This window comes from Poecilia reticulata, linkage group LG15 (genome assembly GCF_000633615.1).
Source record: "Poecilia reticulata strain Guanapo linkage group LG15, Guppy_female_1.0+MT, whole genome shotgun sequence".
Classification (NCBI taxonomy): domain Eukaryota; kingdom Metazoa; phylum Chordata; class Actinopteri; order Cyprinodontiformes; family Poeciliidae; genus Poecilia; species Poecilia reticulata.
Genome location: NC_024345.1, coordinates 16,970,877 through 16,990,766, shown reverse-complemented (window position 1 = coordinate 16,990,766; position 19,890 = coordinate 16,970,877). Strand labels below are relative to the sequence as shown.

The following is a 19,890-nucleotide window of genomic DNA, read 5'->3' as shown; positions in this document are numbered from 1 at the left end:
TTTACCTTCGACCAAACGCCCCCCAAAGGCATCCCAGCGCCCCCCTTTTGTAAAAATGTCCGCCAGCGCCCCCTGCCGTCCTCTGAACGCCCCCCCGGGGGGCGGTACCGCCCACGTTGAGAACAGCTAGTTTAGAATATGTATTTGCAGATTTAATTTCAGGAAAGATGAAGAAATTTAATGAGTGATATTTAATTGGAATCCAAAAATGAAACAAGGTTAGATTTTTCTGCAAGAAAGTGATCCCAAACAGTGCAGACGATTATCTCTTGGTTTCATAGAAAGAATTTAAGGCTGTTAGCAACCCAGTTGATCACCTGAAATGAATCCATTGAGTAAGTTCAGATTACATAAAAAATACCCCCAGAACCTTCAGAAGACAGTTTGTGTAGAAGAATGGGTGGAAATCCCACCTAAGAAATATATTTAACTAGTTTGAAGACACAGGATTACACAACCTATTTTTATATCTGGTGAGAATTTTACATTAATAGCTTCTTTATGTGTATATTTGTAGAACTGTATGTTAAATAACTCCATCCTTATTTGTTTGTTTGTTTCCCCCTAACAACCTTAACATGCCTCCATGTCTTTGTTTTCTGTTCTTTGCATTGCAGAATCCAGAGGCTGGTGCAGCATTTTTGAACAGAATCACTTTTAACTGGATCAACAGGTGAATTCAACCCCATAGTGGAAAGAATTTGAATAAGAGCTTGAATGGCCGAATGAATGAATGAAATTGTAAATAGACTGAACTTATTCAGTGGTTTCCATTAATCCCCCTAAAATGGGAAATTAAATAATGCTACTTCTTGTGCTGTAATCTAAGGTTTCTTCTTTCTTTTCCAGCATGGTGGTGAAAGGCTACAAAACCCCTCTGGTTCAGGAGGACATGTGGGAGCTGAACGAGGTGGACAGCACCTCCTACATCGCCCAGCGTTTCAATCGTCACATGCAGTTTGAGTTGGGTAAAGCTCGGATCCGATTTCAAAAACACTTGAAGGATAAACTGATCAAAAATCGAGGCAAATCTATGGAAGCACCTTCTCAAAGCAACGGTCTGGGGAAAGGTCTGAATCAGGACGTACTGATGATGGTGAGAACCTTTAATTACACCAAACAACCTGTCCAGGTCTTTAATCTCCAATAATAATTGTATTTTCGACAACAACACCAATTCTGTTCCAGGTGGTTCCCATATGCTGTTGTGTTCCTAAAGAATGTGCTTACATATTTTACATCAGGAGGAAAAAGGAAAGAAAGAAGATGAAAATAAGAAGAAGAAAAAGAAGGAGGACACAAATTATCCAAATTCATGGCTGATTACCACCATCTACAAGTCATTTAAATGGCTCCTGATTGAATCTGCCTTCTTCAAACTTCTGCAGGATCTTCTGGCTTTTGCCAGTCCTCAACTCCTGAAGTAAGTAGAAATAATCAACAGGTTAATCACTATGTAAGTTTATATGTAGGTCCTAACCTGACTTTACCAGATTTTTCCCCCACTAAATTTGTCAAAGGTCTCATACAAACAGGTTTTACATTTTTTGAATCAGGAAAAAAAAATTACTTCAAAGTTGTTCCAGTGCTCTAGTCTAACCTTGTTAATGTCTAAACCTTCATAGTTTAACTGTTTACTCCTCATTGATTAGTTGAGACATCCACTGATAACACAAGGACAGCTTGAGACGAAAGTAAACAGAAACTAATTTGAAAGTGAAGAAAACACTCCTAGGCATACGATTGCCTGGGAGAGGATTATGAGCGTTACATAATAATCATATAGAATGGTTAATGTTTTATTTTCTTACTCAGGTTGATGATCTCCTTCACTCAGGACAAATCCAGCTATGCCTGGGAAGGGTATTTGTATTCCGTGCTGCTGCTGGTGGTGGCTCTTCTACAATCTTTGTTCTTGCAGCAGTATTTCCAGCGATGCTTCGTTCTGGGGATGAAGGTTCGAACTGCCCTCATGGCTGCTGTGTACAAGAAGGTAACAGTCAAAATGACAGCTTTATAGGGGCTGGATAACAGAGGTTCAAAACTGCAAAGAAAGAAAAAGAAATTGATTATGAAGTTTATAGATCTATTGATGAGATTGCAAAGAAGATACAGAAGTATCTGAGTTTTTTCCAGGTAGAAGTACCATAGAGTAATACCCCAGCCCACATCTCCCATGATCTTGTTCTCTGTCAATCAACTGGCCAAAGAAATACTAATTTTGCCTTACTTCCAACAAAGACAAATTTATTGGTTTTTAAAGGATAGATGTTAAGATATGACAGTGTGTCTGTTTTGTTTAACAGCTGACTGCAGCTGGCCACCAGAGCAGATAGCATAACTAATTGACCAGCTAATGTCAGTTTGTTAAATTTGTGCTATGATACAGAGAGCCAAATGGACAAGGGTGTGATTTTCAGCAGAACATTTACTTAAAGGGATAGTATTATATATTTTTTTTAAAGTTTATTGTCTCATCATAAACATACTTGGAGTGTTGCTTCATTTCTGTTTGAGAAATCCTTTAATTTCCCATGACAATCATTTGACTGTGCAAAACGCTTGGCTGGACCTAGAGATCGAAGCTCCTTCTCAAAGCTGCAGTCTCCAATCTTGGGAGCTTCCGCCTCACAGAGCATCTGTCCCCCACTCAGCTCCTTCAGACTAACCAGCAGCTGGCGTAGCAAAAACAGCTGGAGGAGCTGCACTCCTCCTGAGCTCATTAGACACTGCAGTGCAATGCTGGTAAAAACGTTGAAGGGTTAATAGAAGAGTAGTGTTGTGATGACTGCCTGAAGGCGGAGTGCCAGAAAGAGCAAGAGTTTCTTAAAGACACAGACACTCAATTTCAAGGTGTTAAATTACAAAGTCAAATTTCTTTTAATTCATATTTGGTATGTACAGTATTTTTATAACAACTGGAGGTAACATAGTTACTTGATTGCGCAATAAAATGATGCTATGTGGCTGTAAAAAACATAGCACTGTCCCTTTAAAAACTACTGCTACTTACCCAGCAGGTCTTAATTCATAAAATTCATTGAAATCTGTGTACAAAAAACAGTAAATATATGGCATACATACAGTTATCGAAACTGTAGCAATCAATATGTCGCATTGTTTAAGCAGTTGCTTTTGTTTTTTCACAAATAAATATTCTGTGTGCTAGGCTTCAGTTTTTGTGCTCATGAAGTGAAACTTCTTTTTTCTCCACCTTTCCTTTCGCTCTCTCCTCTCAAAGGCGTTGGTGATGTCTAATGACAACCGCAAAGAGTCAACAGTCGGAGAAACTGTAAACCTCATGTCAGCAGACACCCAGCGCTTCAACGACGTGACCAACTTCATCCACCTGCTGTGGTCCTGCCCTCTGCAGATCATTGTGTCCATCATTTTCCTGTGGTTGGAGTTGGGACCTTCAACACTAGCTGGGCTGGCAGTAATGGTGCTAATGGTGCCAATTAATGGATTTTTAGCAAACAAAGCCAGAAATTTCCAGGTGAGCAAATGGGATAAAAAGAGAATGTTTCCACACTCAACATACAGCAAGTTACCGTAATCTCAAATTAGAGTATTTTTACGATGCACATTTATTTACGTAATTTGTTTTAAGACATAGTACTGAGAGTGTGAAAAATTTCAAGCCTTCAGTTATTTTTGATTATTATGTCTTCCAGTAAGCTACAAAAAGGTAATTGGTAAAAGAAAATTACTTTTGTAATTGTATGCATATTTATACTACTTATTTACACACAACATAGCAGAGCACTCTGTTCAGAGAGTGCAGCACTCACGCATGTTGATGGAAAGTTGAGAGGAAGTGTGTTGAGATAACTGCGGCCTTAAGTAAAGAGTGAGGCAAAGTTCAAGAATTTTTGAGTTTCTGGTAGATTTACAAGGCCTAGTCAGTCATTGGGTCAAGACCCTCCATACACACCTCTCACATTCTTATTGTTAAGCCAGTCCTGAAGCAAAAAGATAGCAGTTTTTCCGACACTAGCTTTCTTCAATACACTTTCTTGTGTGTGGACCTATAAAGTCACGTGTTTGAACAAATTCTTTAGCATCATGCTCCAGGGTAAACATTGCCTTTTTTGGCTTGTTGATGACATTATCCAAATCAGTGTAGCATCATAAAATCTTATCTTTTTATACTATATTATGACTTTGTCTTGACAAAAGGCTAAAGGTTTCCTAGTCATAATATTTAGTCTCCGGTCATCAGCCCTTGCATTTATTTTATAAATGCTTGTACTTAAGAGTATAAATGTTTACCAACCCTTTTGGATTGCTTGTTAATATTGATATCTATTTTGTTAATGTATGTTAAACACAAGGATGAATAATGAAGTATCTTACATCTGCTTTTCAGATAGAAAACATGAAGTACAAAGACAAGAGAATGAAGATAATGAACGAAATGCTCAATGGAATCAAGGTAATTTATTTTGTCTGTTCCTGTTTGGAGACAGTTGAACTCTCTTTGTCATATTTATATCCTGCGGTATACTTTGTTCATGTCTCAAGTTTTCACCTTGTCCTCGTCCACCATCTCTCGCCAGATTCTGAAGCTGTTTGCGTGGGAGCCGTCCTTCCAGGCTCAAGTTGAAGATATCAGAGGAGAAGAACTGAAGGTGATGAGGAAGTTTTCCTATCTCTCATCCGTCTCCATTTTCATCTTCAGCTGCGCTCCTGCTTTGGTGAGTCACGTTAGATGTTTTCAAAGTGAAATTAAAAGCCTGCAAGGGTCCTTGATGCTAACCCAGCCTGTGCTTTGTTTATGGACAGGTTTCTCTGGCCACGTTTGCTGTGTTTGTTGGTGTGAGCTCAGACAACATATTAACTGCTGAGAAAGCCTTCACTTCGATCTCTTTGTTCAACATCCTTCGATTTCCGCTGGCCATGCTTCCGATGCTTATTGCTTCCATTGTGCAGGTAGATAGACTGCTCTAATTGCTACTTGGACAAAAGTCAGAGCTGTAGTAAAACTCTAACTATCTTTTGATTTCACACATCAGACAATGGTGTCTAAAAAGAGACTGGAGAAGTTTCTGGGAGGAGATGATCTTGACAGCGACATCGTGCGTCATGACCCTAGTTTTAGTAAGTGTCTTTTTTTTCCATCCTAAGAAGTGATAATAACATGTTGATCAAATCTGTCAGATTTACTTTTTTTTGTTTTTTTTCATCTGCATTAATCGTTTTTCTTTTAGATTCTGTTATCAGCATATCCGACGGGTCCTTTGCTTGGGAAAAAGACTCTGAGCCTCTACTGAAAAAGTATGTTTGCTTTGTTTATTGTACAAGAATTCCTGGGCACAGTTGAAACCAGATGTTAAGTCAGACTAAACTTTTGCTGTTTTTTTAAAGTTAGGATTGCTGTTTTTTTTCCCCCTATTTACAATATGCCAGAATAACAACAGAACATTGAAGAAGTTTTTTATTTTTGGAAACTGTACCAAACAGTACAGTTTCCAGACCCGTGGAGCTCTACAATTCTCTGTCTTGTATCCTGAATGGTTTCTTTGATTTTTTTTTTTCATGCTGGCACAGGTTTTTTCTGGATGTCTTAGGTAGATACAGAATTAGGCCTTCACGTAACTCAAATGTGAATTATAATATCAGATGCTGAAAAGCAAAAACAAGAAAAAGGTTATGATCTTTTTACAAAGTTTATGTGCATATCTGGTTTCAGCCATATGTGTATCGCAATATTAAGCCACAAAATTCCCTCTAAATCTTTAAAATAATTAGGAGGATGCACAATATGATTCCTGTCTGTGCTTCCCAGTGTGTCGCTGGATATCAAACCTGGTCGGCTGGTAGCCGTAGTGGGAGCTGTGGGCTCAGGGAAATCATCACTCATGTCAGCCCTCCTAGGGGAGATGCACAGCACCAAAGGCTTCATCAACATTCGGGTACTGCTTGATTAAAGGCTTGATTAATGTTTATTGAATTGCATTAGTATGCTTAATGAGATCTTCTTTTTTCTTAAGTGTGTTTTTAATCCCTTATGAAAAGATTCAAGCTTGAATCATTGGGTGGTCCAGTGAAGTATTGGTTGTTATTTTTCTGCTCAGAAAAACTGCTTTCGAGAAACCTGTAGAGAAAATTTTAAAGATTTCAGTAATTAATGATATCTTGTTTTTACCCTTTTTTCTATTATCTATTTGATATTTCTTTCAAAAGGATTTGCATAGGGGGAGCACAGTTGCACTTAAAAACGTTTATATAAATGCAACAGAGATGATATAACAAGCTTTCTTGAATCAATAAAAACATTGTGGGGAAGTTGAAGAAAAGACAAAGATCCACATTGATTTATAATATCCATTGTCAAATTTACTCTTAAAACTTTCTAGTAGCTGCTTTATTGCTCTAACAATCATATCATTGTGTTTGAGGAAAAAGTTCTGTAATATAATAATACAAAAAAAGTCATATATCAGATTAATCTAAAATATACACTGCTCAAAAAATAAAGGGAACACTTAAACAACACAATATAACTCCAAGTAAATCAAACTTCTGTGAAATCAAACTGTCCACTTAGGAAGCAACACTGATTGACAACGGGGACCCTCGTCGGGTCAATCAGTGTTGCTTCCTAAGTGGACAGTTTGATTTCACAGAAGTTTGATTTACTTGGAGTTATATTGTGTTGTTTAAGTGTTCCCTTTATTTTTTTGAGCAGTATATAATATTCTGCTAATTGGCAACATCACAAAAAAGACGTCCTTGAAAGACGTACAAAACAGCCATTAAGTGGAACGTTGATTTAATCGGTGTATGAATACAACACCATAACCATTTCATTTTCTTAGAAATGTCTATCATTGACATTGTAACGTTTTCAGAAATTGGAATGTGTGTTTTAATATTTTATTTCGGCTTCTCTTATTCACTTTTTGCACGTATTTCTACTTCCACTTGTGTCTCTACTACTTCCAGCTTGAGGTCGACTGAATTTATAACTGTGTGTGCTGCAGTGTTTTGTTGTTGACGTACCATTCATGCTTGAAACAAATCTCACCTGCGTGAAGTGCAAGTGTAAATGTTAAGCTATAGCCATAGGGGGCACAGCCAGCAGATGTTTATTTGGATTTCAAATGACAAGAGACACTAAACCAGCAAAAGTGCAGGGCACATCTCATAATCTGAGAATGGGTTTTGTTTTGCAAAACATTTAATGAACATGTTTTGCATAGCCCATAGATCTATGGGCCCATAGATCAAGCATGAAAGCTTGAAGAAGCTCAAGGAAACATGAAAGCTCCCGTTTAATCATCAGAGTTGCTTATTACTGGAAACAATCCAACCCTAATGCAAAATAAGTGGCATTCAATCTGAAAGTAAGAGTGTGGCTACATGAGACTTGCGCCTTATGTGCTTTTTGTATTTCCACCCAGGGCTCTCTTGCATTTGTACCACAGCAAGCCTGGATCCAAAATGCCACTCTGCGGGATAACATCTTGTTCGGCTCTCCCTACGAAGAGCAGAGGTTTGAAGACATACTGGAGGCGTGTGCTCTGGGCCCAGACCTTAAGCTGCTGTCTGCAGGAGATCTCACTGAGATTGGGGAAAAGGTAGGTTTGTGTATTTAGATTTTGATTCAGACATGTAGGTCTGCTCACAATGTGAGTTTTGACCGAATGTTATATGGCTGTGAGGTAAAATAAAAACCTTGTGGGGTTATGAAGCCTCATATTATCAAGTGTGTGCTCTCATTTTTGTTCTTAGGGTATCAATCTCTCAGGAGGTCAGAAGCAGCGCGTCAGCTTGGCCAGAGCAGCTTACAGTGAGGCTGATATTTTACTGTTGGATGACCCCCTGTCTGCTGTGGACTCTCATGTTGGAAAGCATCTATTTGATAATGTCATTGGACCCAAAGGAATTCTAAAAAACAGGGTTTGTACTTGTCCTGCTCTAGTGTCTACAACACTAAAACTGAAAGTGAAACAAACCCAGTCCACACAAACACCCGAAGACTTGTACAGATAATAAACATGATGGGTGCATCCATCACATCTTATACAGACTCTATTTTTGACATTGCCTTTTCCTGTTACATGAAAACCCAATTTATTTGATTTGAACTTATGATACTCGCTGCAATTATGAGAATTTCCGAAAAATAATGGCAGGAACTGTAAGTAGTTCACTGTTTCTTAGTGGCTGAACTATATTAAAAGAAACCCTTTAGATAAAAGTTTATTTAAATTAGGCTGTTATCTCTAATGTTTACCATATTTTTTTTATCGATATAGGCAAAAAGAGCTAAAATAGAAAATATGCATTTATTATTGAATGTGCTTTTTTCCCTGCAGACTCGTGTCCTGGTGACTCACGGAATCAGCTTCCTGCCTTACGTAGATGAAGTAGTAGTTTTAGTAAACGGACAGGTTTCCGAGGTTGGCTCCTACCAGAGCCTTCGTGCTAGTAAAGGGGCTTTTTCAGACTTTTTGGACACATACGCCAAAGAGCAAAGTAATCAGACGCATTCAAAAGAAGGTAATTACATCATTCGTGGGTATAAAAAGCTGTATTATTACAGTATGTGTGTATTGGATCATTACAGAAAATGATGCTGCATTGAGCATCCTATACTGTGTAATCATATGGATGGTTTTTGATCAATGCCTTTGCAGATGGTTACCAAGATATAGAAGACTTAGAAACCATCCCTGAGAGAGATGACGCTCAGGCAGACTCTCCTCTAGAGGACGCTGTTTCGTTCACACTGAAAAGAGAAAACAGCATCCGTCGCAGCCAAAGAGGAACTGGGTCCAGGTTTGATCACATTGTTGTCTTAAGTAACAAATGACATTGTCTTTCTTGATACTTCTCATTCAAAATATATTCTTGTACTCATGTTTTTTTTATATATCTGTTGTCTTTTCTACAGTTTCAGATTAAGGAAAAACAGCACTTTAAAACCAACTGAAGATGTTGGTAAGACAAAGAAAGGTCAAAGGCTAATAGAGAAGGAGACTATGGAAACAGGGCAGGTATGCATTTTGGGCCTACCACGTATATCAACTGAAGTAAACCAATAGATGAAACTGTAGAGCCTGTCTTCTTAGTGTGCTCTCTCATTAACATCCAGGTAAAATTCTCAGTGTATCTCCAGTACCTGAGAGCCATGGGATGGTGGTATACTTTTTGGATCTTCTTCATTTACTTCATCCAGAATGTTGCATTCATTGGTCAAAACTTGTGGCTGAGTGACTGGACAAATGATGCAGCAGATTACTATAACATCACCTACCCTGCCCAGAAGAGGGACACCAGGGTAGGAGTGTTTGGTGCTCTTGGACTGGCTCAAGGTAATTGCCCTTTTATTTTATAAGTTTCAAATTTAAGTCATTTGCTTTGCTTACACTACAATATCTCACTTACATAGTCACCTGGGCTGACAAGTTGTAACTTGGGCTATGGTTATGGCGTAGCAGTTAAGTTGAATATTTCAGATTTTGTGGGGGTTGTAGAAATCATGTAATATTCACGGTTTTCTGAAGTGTTTAATCTCTAATGACTTGAGATTGCACTGAAAGTGACTCAACATTATTTTACGAGGTGTAGATTCAAGAGCATACATTTTCTATCCAAGAGTGACAGGATCTGAATAGGGAAATACATACTTTTTTAATTCTATGCACCAGTTTGCACATAAATAACACTTTTTTGCTTAATGATGTTCAACCTTGAGTTAATGACTTTCTCTTTTATTGTTATTTTGTGTGTCTTATTGTTTAATGTTCTTTGCTGAAACAGCAGGGTCTGAAATTTGTTCAACCTCCAAGTCATTTCAGGCAGTGGAAAAAAATAGCTATTCAATTATAAACCTTCACAGCTTCTCTTTAATAGGAACATTGTTGATCTGCAAACTGTTGGAAAAGACAATGGAGAATACTGAGCTGGTATTGTGGTTGAAAACTTAGCTTTGCGAAGGTGGTAAACATCCTACATTAAAGTTTTTTAACATTCAATGTATTTTTGCAGCCATGTTCTGGTTCTATAGACCAGTGGGAAGTACTTGCTAAAGAATCAGAAGTTGAATTATCTTGTAAATAAGCATGATGTGACATAAACAATATAGATATGGGAATGTGTGCTATAGATTTATTTTAGAACTTTACTGCTTTTTCATTTATATCTTTCTTAAAGCAGAATGAAAAAATATTTTTTTCCACAGAAATGCACATATAACAATCTGTATGAAATAATGTGAGCTTTAATTTCAATGTCTACAACTATATTTTTTGTGGAGAATGATGTTGCTGGTGCCTAAGTGTTTCATGGTGGTATAACATTTTGCATTGATGACTTTCAAGAAAATGGTCATGTGCATGCAGGGTTTTTTCACCTGTCACTGCAGCTTTTCCTAACAGTCCAAAACCACAAATATTAGGTTAATAGCTCAGTCTGAGCTTATCTTAGGTGTGATTTTGGGCAGAATGGTTGTTTGTTCTGTTTGTGTGTGTCATTGACATTCACATGGGACATTCACCATATATAACTGCTTATGTTACAGGTATTTTAGTGTTCCTTGGCACACTTCTCCTAGCCAATGCCTCAGTCAACGCTTCTCGGATTCTGCATTCAAGACTGCTAAACAACATTCTCAGAGTCCCTATGCTTTTCTTTGACACAACACCAATTGGAAGAGTCGTCAACCGATTTGCCAAGGTGGGGCTCTATTTATGTATTTTTATTTTTTTTATTATTGCTGTATTTATTCACCCTTGCAAATCAACTTTGAGATTTTACTGCTTTAGTCTGCACTCAATCATTATAAGTAACTAATTAAAGATTAACAATAGTAAGTCATCTTACACTCTTCTTGTCTTCCTGTAGGACATGTTCACAGTAGATGAAGCCATCCCTCAGTCATTCCGCTCCTGGATCTTGTGTCTACTTGGCGTACTGGGGACACTGTTTGTCATCTGTCTGGCGACTCCATTCTTCACCATCATCATCATTCCTCTGGCTGTGATTTACTTTTTTGTGCAGGTGAGTGAACCCAAACACAAGCAGAGTGAAACAATATGGAAAAGAATAAATGATAAAGTACCACAAAACAATAATATGATATTTTAATTTTTTTTAATCTGGTACACTAAGTGACTCTCCTGTCTTAGTTTCATCCTCTGTTAGTACTAATACACAAAAAATGCTAACAGGCTTTAACTTACCTCATCTAACTTGCAGAGTTCAGGATCAAGCATGGCTTATAATAAGCCCCCTTGATGTGAACAGAAGTCATCTTATCTTTGCCGTTACTGACTCACATCCCTATTCACTCTATTTGTCTGTAGTTAGGTTTACAGGAAGAAAGCTGCATGGTGAAATAGCACACAGCCTGAGGGGATTTCTCAGTCGAGCTCTCTACCTCAGCACCTGTACGTGCTTCCATTATTATCATCTGTATAAGCCAGATGGGTCCTCCGCTCTTTAGCTGCGAGAAATTGGTCTCTTCACTTCTAAAATGTTTAAATTGTCAGACCACAAGGACAGATTTCCACTTTAACTCAGCTTGTCATCGATCATTCAGAGCTGGGGCACAGATGTTAAAGTGCTTCTACCTTGCTTTTAAATCAACGAAATTATAAAAAACAAAATTAGCAGAAAACCTCCACAGACTTTCATGCTTTTGTATAAAATATCTGTTTACAAGCATCTTTTCTAAAATAGATTAAAAACATTAATTTGGTGATTGAAGCCTTAACGATTCTGTGAAAAAGTGAACACCTTTCTCCTGTATTACTTAATTTTTTATTTTTTTTAAAAACTGAATAGTTAACAGTGTCGTGTACAGTAATTAAACTAATGCCAGGTTGTCAGTCGATTCAAAATTCCAGGGCTCCCTAAAAGTTTAAAGTTAGTAAATATTTACAAATAGCACATGGTATTTCACAGGCTTCTACTACATTATAATACGTAACATGGTTTGTGAAAACATTTTGCACAGAAATTATGAAAACAATTACCTTTTCGCCTGCACACAATGAATTTAGTTTAGCAAATTAATGAAGAGTTATGACTCTGGTTCCAACTGTTTTGAAGGGTGTTACTGGCATCAAACTCTGAGGAAGACGAGATCAAGTCTTGAACCAAACCAGCTGGAGATCATTATGACTGGTGTGATTAACATTGCTGTAATCATACCAATATGTTTGCTGTGTCAAACATTTGAATAAAATCAACTTGTGGAAGCTCATTAACAATTAAGCTATTCTATAAAACGTCTCCAGACAAATTTACGACAAATTTTTAGTGAGGTGCACTGCTACTGTATTTGGGTACATTAGCATTTTAAAAATAGTGACATAAAACATACCAAAATATTGACCTAAAAACTGTCCAGTAAAAAAAACAAAAAAAAACAAAGGCAAATGGCCAGCAGTAAAAATCCTAACCTTTCAGGGCAGGGTCTGGAGCAGGTCTTTTTCTGGAGCTCAGTTCAACAGAAAACACCATTTCAAGCGGACACCATTGCATTTCCACCCTCAACCACTATCCATCTCATCCTCATCTGCTGTCTAGGTTTCCTTTGTACCTCTCCAAAATGGGCCACCATTTTGACCCATTTAGCCAGGAAAAAATAGACAGACCTGCAGGGGCTACACATTACCCATAAACATGCAGCAAAGCTCCACACTACATAGATAATATTTATTGCAAAAGTGTATCTTGTCAAATAAACAATCTGTTCTGGGAGAGGTGTGATGAAAAGTGTCTTGGTTTTATGAAGCTTTTTCTAAAATGATGAATCCAAAACCAACTGTTATAATTTTCTTGTTTTCTCTTCACCACCAGCGATTCTACGTAGCAACTTCACGACAGCTGCGCCGCCTGGACTCAGTGTCTCGCTCGCCTATATACTCTCACTTTAGTGAGACTGTGTCAGGTCTGTCTGTAATAAGAGCCTACAACCATCAGGAACGCTTCCTGAAACACAATGAAGTAACTATTGATGAAAACCTGAAAAGCGTCTATCCGTGGATCGTGTCAAACAGGTCAGTAATGGAAGGAGACCTTCAAAATAATACTTTTCAAAGTACTAAGCGACGGGAGATTTTTGATGGGGCACCTTTTCAAAATGTATATTTGTCGGTTTCAGTGTATGATGTTTGTTTTACTCAACAGATGGCTGGCCATCCGCCTGGAGTTTCTGGGAAACCTTGTGGTGTTTTTTGCTGCTCTTTTTGCTGTAATATCCAGGAACTCCATTGACAGTGGCCTGGTTGGTCTGTCCATATCATATGCCCTTAATGTGAGTCACTAAATCTCCTTCACTGTACTTTAAGACAAATAGCACAAAAATAACAGTAGTAATTAGTGACGATATTAACAAAACCAGCAAAAACAATTTAATTTCTATTCCTTCTTTGGATTTCCAGGTAACTCAAACCCTCAACTGGCTGGTAAGGATGACCTCAGAGCTGGAGACCAACATTGTAGCTGTGGAGAGAGTCAGTGAATACTCTGAGCTTGAGAATGAGGTATGTTGTCTTTCATTATTTCTCCACTACAAATCTGCTGTCTCACTGTTTCCTGTGTTGACATTTGTATGGCATATAGAAGACATATGTTACTTGGATCACAGCGTGAGGAAATGGAGAATGGAGAAATTATTTAAGCATCAATTGCTGTGGTGATTTTTTCAAGTATGTGAGCTGTTTTCACATGCTCAGTGAATTTCACAGTATTCTACTGTAAAATCACCATATACATTTCCATGACATCAGCTTTTCTTTCTTTTCTTCTTTTTCATATATCCTGTCACAGGATTTTTGGCATAACATTTGGAGAAACTGATTGTTGCCTACATGTACTATGTCTGCTTTGTGCTGCAAAAAAGGAATATATAGGACTGTATCCTAATTGTTCAACTGAATTTATTAACTCAGATTTGCATCTGACACACTAGATGCAATAATCAAACAAGAACCTGTGTTTAATTATTCGGTGTCCCATTCTTTTAGTTTTTTGCCCTTTTAAACCGTCGGGTCGCCTCCGAGTGCTCAGACATATATTAGCCAAATTAACAAGACAGTAAGGAATGCCTTTCACTTTCACTTGAAAGCATCCAGCCTGTTTGCTGTAACAGCTGAGTCGACATTTTAGAGTGGTGAGCATGTGTTGGAGCTTTGACACTCAGCAGTGTTTACCTATCTGTGTCCGCCTATATTGTGTGGTTATCAAATCGTGTATACAACTGGTTGAGCTGCGTAGTAAGGCAAATTGGAAATTACGATATTCTCATGGCATCGTGCGTTCCACTGCCATTAGGATTATACACTGGTATGCAATACTGTTATGTCCATATTACAATGATGTTATATACACATGAATGTTATACATTTGAATAGTACCACCAGATATACTTCATGGATACATCCTGAGCATTATCAGCCTAATTTGATAACGTCACTGATGAGCCTGTTCTTCTTCAGGCTCCCTGGGTGACTCAGGATCGGCCTTCAGAGAAGTGGCCTGAAGCGGGAAGGCTGCAGTTTGTAGACTACAAGGTCCGCTACAGACCTGAACTGGACCTGGTCCTGAAAGGGATTTCCTGTGACATTGGCAGCACTGAGAAGGTTTGTGTGTGGGAGATTTTCTTTTAATGTAGGTGTGTGTCACTGTTTATGAACCATATAAAACAACCTTCTATCATTCAAAAACAAAAAAAAGGGGGTTTGAATTAATAAATGTGTGCGTGTGTTCATTTTATACCAGCAGGGTTATATTAAGGTCGACTCATTGCATCTCATTTATTGGCAAACAATCTGAATTTGATCACCTGAAGGGCAACCGGTTATTATCAAAAAGGAAATAACATGCAAATTGAACTAAATCAAAATGTAAACTCATACAAAACTGTAGTTTTTAAGTAGTTTAACTTTATTTTAACTGAGCATAATCATTCTTTGAAGAAATGCAAACAGCTGCCAGGTTTTTAGTTCTACACCTTTTTATTTAGATTTTCTAAGCTCATTGCCTGTCACAAATTCTGCATACAGATACCAACTTAAGCATTATATTTTAAACTATAAGGGAATGAAGCTCAGTAGATTTACCCTAAGCCTAAATGTCAAGTATTAACCTTCATATCATTGTAGAGAAAATATCAGACTTCAAAGAGAAAAGACAATAGCTAAAAGGGGACGGTGCTTTAACGGACCATATTTATGGGCAAATGTTGTTCCCATTTCTTTTAAATCAAGAAAAACAGCCAAACTTGAAGAACCTCAATCTGCAGTAAATTAGAATATTGAATAAATTGTGAAATAATTCTGGATAATTATAAAAAGAACTTTCTAATTAGACGATAATAACAACACTGTGAGCTACAAGCACAGATAGGATAGGTCTGTTGTGAGCTATGAAATAAATCAACCATATTCTTCTCTTCTTTATCTTAGGCTTTCATCTTTAGAAAACGGCGCTCATCTCTTGTTGACTTTGTTGCGCTCAGCTAATTTTATTTGCGGCCTAATTTAGGCCACCTATATGTTTCCTGGATTATTTTGTTGATGAGACTTGATTTTTTTTATTATTCTGGTATTGGCATTACATCTGGACAAACCACATCTAGAAAGAAAGGAGCAAATAGCAGATGTCAGAGACATAAGTTTACTTTTTTAATGCAATAAATCACCTAGCACTACAGATGTTCCATTTGGGACTTTTGTGCCTCATACCAGTCCAAGTCATTTGTTTGATATGCACTAAATTAACAAAAAAATAAGACCAATGTGTATTGCTTAGAAACCTGATAGCTGTAGATGATAATAATTCACATTTCTTCTGTATTAAACCTTACTTATAAAGAATGTCAATATTGGTTTGGCTGGTTTCAGTTTATTGTACAAAGAGGAAACATTTTTTTGTTCTCAGCTTTAAAAAACATATATAGAACTATCCTATTACATACTAGAATTCCTGAAGGAATTCTAGTATGTAAACTATCCTAGTTTACATACTAGAAATGTCTAAAAATATATGAAATTGTAAAATGTATTTGATTTGTGTAAGGTGTGCATAGGGTAGCTCCCTCTGCAATACAGAGAGTTTTCTGTGCACATGTTGCTGGAGGTGACAAAACAGATCACATACAGTATTGGTCTCACACCTTGAACATTGTAGTTAAGGGCATAAAAGGAACAGACTCTAGCACCTCTCTGATGTCAATCTTTGGATGATCATTTGTCTTACAAAATGTTATTTTTGAAGCTATTTGTGTGTGGACAGAATTTACCAGTAGATTTAGTTTTAGACTTCTTAAATTAGGTTCTTTGCTTTGCACATTGTAGTTATTAATGACTAATGTTGCTGCTCTGCAATTGGTCTTTTTCCACTGTTCTTTTGATTTGAAGGAATGTTGAGCCTTGACAAAACATAGGGATACTCCAAATGACACTGACATTTTTGTATGTCTTACATTTGTCATATTAAATGCACAAATGAACAAACTGTACCCTTGTATGTCCAGTTGCATGATGGCACCACATTATTAACACACCAGATTGTGTCAGGATTGTCCGTCCCTTCAGATCTGGAGTTTGAGAAAGCTCTCCAGGAGACCCACAACTTTAGATTGACACATTCCTTGGCTTTAAATAACACAGTAAACGTAACATTAATGCAGTTATTGGGTGCAGTAAAAATGTCAAATAATTGTATTTATTCATGCTATTCAAACTGTTTCTGTCTTCTAAAAGATGGGTAAAGCAAAAAAAAAATCAATTATCATATTTTGGATCTCAATTTTATGCTAAATTGAAGTTTTCTTTCATTACCTTCAGATTGGTATAGTGGGCCGCACTGGAGCTGGAAAATCGAGCCTGACAAACTGCCTGTTTCGTATAATTGAAGCAGCTGATGGACGTATCCTAATTGATAATGTAGATATCTCTAAAATTGGACTGCACGATCTAAGAAACAGACTCACAATCATCCCACAGGTAAACATCGAAGACAAAAACAAATGCAGAAACAAGGTCATCTTTTCTGCTTGGTACACTAACCTATCTGCTTCTGGAGCACAGGATCCAGTCTTGTTCTCTGGGACGCTGAGGATGAACTTGGATCCATTTGACAAATTCAGCGATGAGGAGCTGTGGAGAGTGCTTGAGCTGTCTCATCTGAAGAATTATGTAGCTGGACTGAAGGAAGAATTACAGCATGAGGTTGCAGAGGGAGGAGAAAACCTCAGGTGGGCAGCATAAACTTAAACTGTGATTACAATTCAAGTCACAGTAAAGAAATGCAGAATGTGAAAACATACAGCTGTTTGTAAACTGCTGGAATGCTTGAGTTTTCAGTAAACTGCAAATAATTAACAATTGATTATTCCAAAACAATATCGTTCCCAACACAATTCCTTCCTAAAATAAGATGTTTGTGCCACATGTACACAACACTTCAGTCCAACCTGGGCTTTTATTTTAATTTCTGAGAGCTCCAGATAAGATCTGAACATCTGCCCGTCTCTTCCAGTGTCGGTCAGAGGCAGCTGCTGTGTCTGGCTCGGGCTCTGCTGAGAAAGTCTCGAATCCTGATCCTGGATGAGGCCACTGCAGCCGTTGACCTGGAGACAGACGACCTGATTCAGACTACGATCCGCAAAGAGTTCTCCCACTGCACGGTGCTCACCATCGCCCACCGTCTGCACAGCATCATGGACAGCTCCAGGTGAGTCCGAGTTCAGCACAAGAGTCTGAAATGTCCTGACAGATGCTTCATTCTACTTTAAATGCTTGTTTGTGTCTGAGGGAGACTCAAATGATTTAAAATCTCAATCAATCAATCAATCAATCAATGAATCAATCAATGAATCAATCAATGAATCAATCAATCGACATAGGCTCATACAAAAATAAAAGGGAATATAAAATATAAAAGCAAAATTCAAAATATAAAATCTGGAATAAATACAATCTAAAATGAATAAGAAAAATTAAAAAAACAAAATTAATATGAAATAATTCACACTCAAATTATTTAACTAGTTCCTCTTTAGACTGAATGAGTAACACAGAGTAGGTGCTATAACTATACAGCACTATCTAATCAATCACTGAAACTGAACATTACTTAAAAGGGCTTTAAGTGTGCAGCTTTTTGCACATAAATGGTGCAATTCTTTCTCACTTGATATGTTGTGAAACGTCTCTGTTTTCAAGTCGGGGAAGAATGACTCAAATATGAAATGAGTGACAGATTTATAGGTCTTTACATTTAAAGCATGTTAAAGCAGCACCATAGACATGACCACTTCCTAGCCCATAACTCACATTTTTAAAGTCAATATTGACAAGTGATGCCTTGAGACATGCCGTCATACAGAATATGTTGGAATAAGATAACTGTTTATGTTGCGACCTACACCACCTGAAGACAAAACGCATTACATTTTTACAGAACTGCAACTGATTTTTTCTAAAATATTTTTAAAGCTTGAATGGGAAATAATGTCAGTGAAAATAAACATGAAACCCTGAAACAGACTCAAAGCGGAGAATGGCCTTTAAAATATAATGAAAAAGTTAGTTATCCTCATATTGCCTACTGTTCATATTTGTTTCTTCACTAACTTTGTTGTTCTGCATAAAACACAAACAGTGCATGTGCATGTCTCTTTCATTTTGCTGTGTTTTCTGTTATCGCTGTCAGAATAAACACTGCTCAGTGTGTTATGACGTTAACACATGTTCCTGCTCCACAGGGTGATGGTCCTTGATGCTGGTCAAATCGTAGAATTTGATTCTCCAAGCAATCTGATGGAAAAGAGAGGCCATTTCTACTCCATGGCAAAAGATGCTGGAATAACAGCAGAAAACCTAACATCTCTTTAATGAGAAGTGCTTTAATGTGTTTGTTTTTAGAGATGCCTTAATTTTCAGAATTTCTTTTTTCTGGTTTTGTCCAAAAACTATTAAGAAACATCGCAATTTTTTCGTATTTATAGGAAACAATATGAAGAAATGATATTGAACATGTATATAATTTTATATGGGAACAATAAACGTTCTTTCTGAACTAATGTGTCATTTATTTGCTATTTTATTTTTTATTTTATGACCAAATTAGATCTTTAAAGGAACTGAATTGCTATGTCCTTTTGTCAACGAGCTCTTTTGGCACCGTCTTTCACATTGGTGACTACAATGTAATTAATTTGAGTAGGGTTGTCAAAATAAATATTTAAATACAATCAGTGGGGCAAAAATACTCTTAAAAGACATTTTTGTCTTAAAATGGATACAAACTAAGCCATTTTTAGGCTAAGTAATCACATACCTTTATTTAGCAGTGCTGCGGACACACACAGACCCTCAACCCGTCTGCCATGAAGGCAACAAGTGTTGCATCCACTAAGTAATTTGCTAAATGCATTTTCAGATATAAGGAAATTTAAAATGAAAGGCAAGCAAGATGATGGGATTAAACAACAGAAAAAAGTAGCAGCTTAAAAAAAAGAGCTTCAGGCTTCAGAGTCTCGGTGTAATCAGTTCAGACTGATCAGTGCAAAACACAAATTTTGGATTTTGTGACCATCATTTCTCCTGACTGCTTCCACCAACAGAGAAACATAAAATGTCTGTCTGCATCCTGTTATGCTGCTCATACTATCGTCTCATCATTGATGAGATGATTTTCGAGGTTTAAAAAACTTCCAAAAGAGGAAAATTCTGTAAGTTGTTTGAAACTTTCTAGGACAGATACTTTTCTCCTTTATTCTTAATATTACAATGCATTTAGGCATCACACCATAGCAAAGATCATTTGCTGGAGTTAAAACCAAACATCAAAATCTGAAAGAAAGGGTGTTCAGTCTTTGAAAATGGCGTGGTTGTTTGGTACATGCTCAGATTTTCACATACT

General features: G+C 37.3%; 1 protein-coding gene across 1 annotated transcript in view; it reads left to right on the top strand.

The window, feature by feature from the left end:
- LOC103476920 (canalicular multispecific organic anion transporter 1-like) overlaps window positions 1–19,048 on the top strand; it is a 25,854-nt gene extending 6,806 nt beyond the window's left edge. Inside the window, exons 6-32 of the mRNA XM_008429666.2 lie at window positions 618–673; window positions 850–1,096; window positions 1,245–1,423; window positions 1,816–1,993; window positions 3,242–3,496; window positions 4,370–4,435; window positions 4,560–4,697; window positions 4,786–4,932; window positions 5,016–5,100; window positions 5,211–5,277; window positions 5,789–5,915; window positions 7,407–7,583; window positions 7,738–7,905; window positions 8,325–8,508; window positions 8,646–8,787; window positions 8,903–9,005; window positions 9,104–9,323; window positions 10,532–10,686; window positions 10,855–11,010; window positions 12,817–13,016; window positions 13,147–13,273; window positions 13,401–13,502; window positions 14,457–14,600; window positions 16,809–16,967; window positions 17,052–17,218; window positions 17,503–17,697; window positions 18,731–19,048. Of these exons, the coding sequence (XP_008427888.1) occupies window positions 618–673; window positions 850–1,096; window positions 1,245–1,423; window positions 1,816–1,993; window positions 3,242–3,496; window positions 4,370–4,435; window positions 4,560–4,697; window positions 4,786–4,932; window positions 5,016–5,100; window positions 5,211–5,277; window positions 5,789–5,915; window positions 7,407–7,583; window positions 7,738–7,905; window positions 8,325–8,508; window positions 8,646–8,787; window positions 8,903–9,005; window positions 9,104–9,323; window positions 10,532–10,686; window positions 10,855–11,010; window positions 12,817–13,016; window positions 13,147–13,273; window positions 13,401–13,502; window positions 14,457–14,600; window positions 16,809–16,967; window positions 17,052–17,218; window positions 17,503–17,697; window positions 18,731–18,860 (4,074 nt within the window). The 3' untranslated portion in view covers window positions 18,861–19,048. The remainder of the gene's footprint in view (window positions 1–617; window positions 674–849; window positions 1,097–1,244; window positions 1,424–1,815; window positions 1,994–3,241; window positions 3,497–4,369; window positions 4,436–4,559; window positions 4,698–4,785; window positions 4,933–5,015; window positions 5,101–5,210; window positions 5,278–5,788; window positions 5,916–7,406; window positions 7,584–7,737; window positions 7,906–8,324; window positions 8,509–8,645; window positions 8,788–8,902; window positions 9,006–9,103; window positions 9,324–10,531; window positions 10,687–10,854; window positions 11,011–12,816; window positions 13,017–13,146; window positions 13,274–13,400; window positions 13,503–14,456; window positions 14,601–16,808; window positions 16,968–17,051; window positions 17,219–17,502; window positions 17,698–18,730) is intronic.
- The last annotated feature ends 842 nt before the right edge of the window (window positions 19,049–19,890 follow it).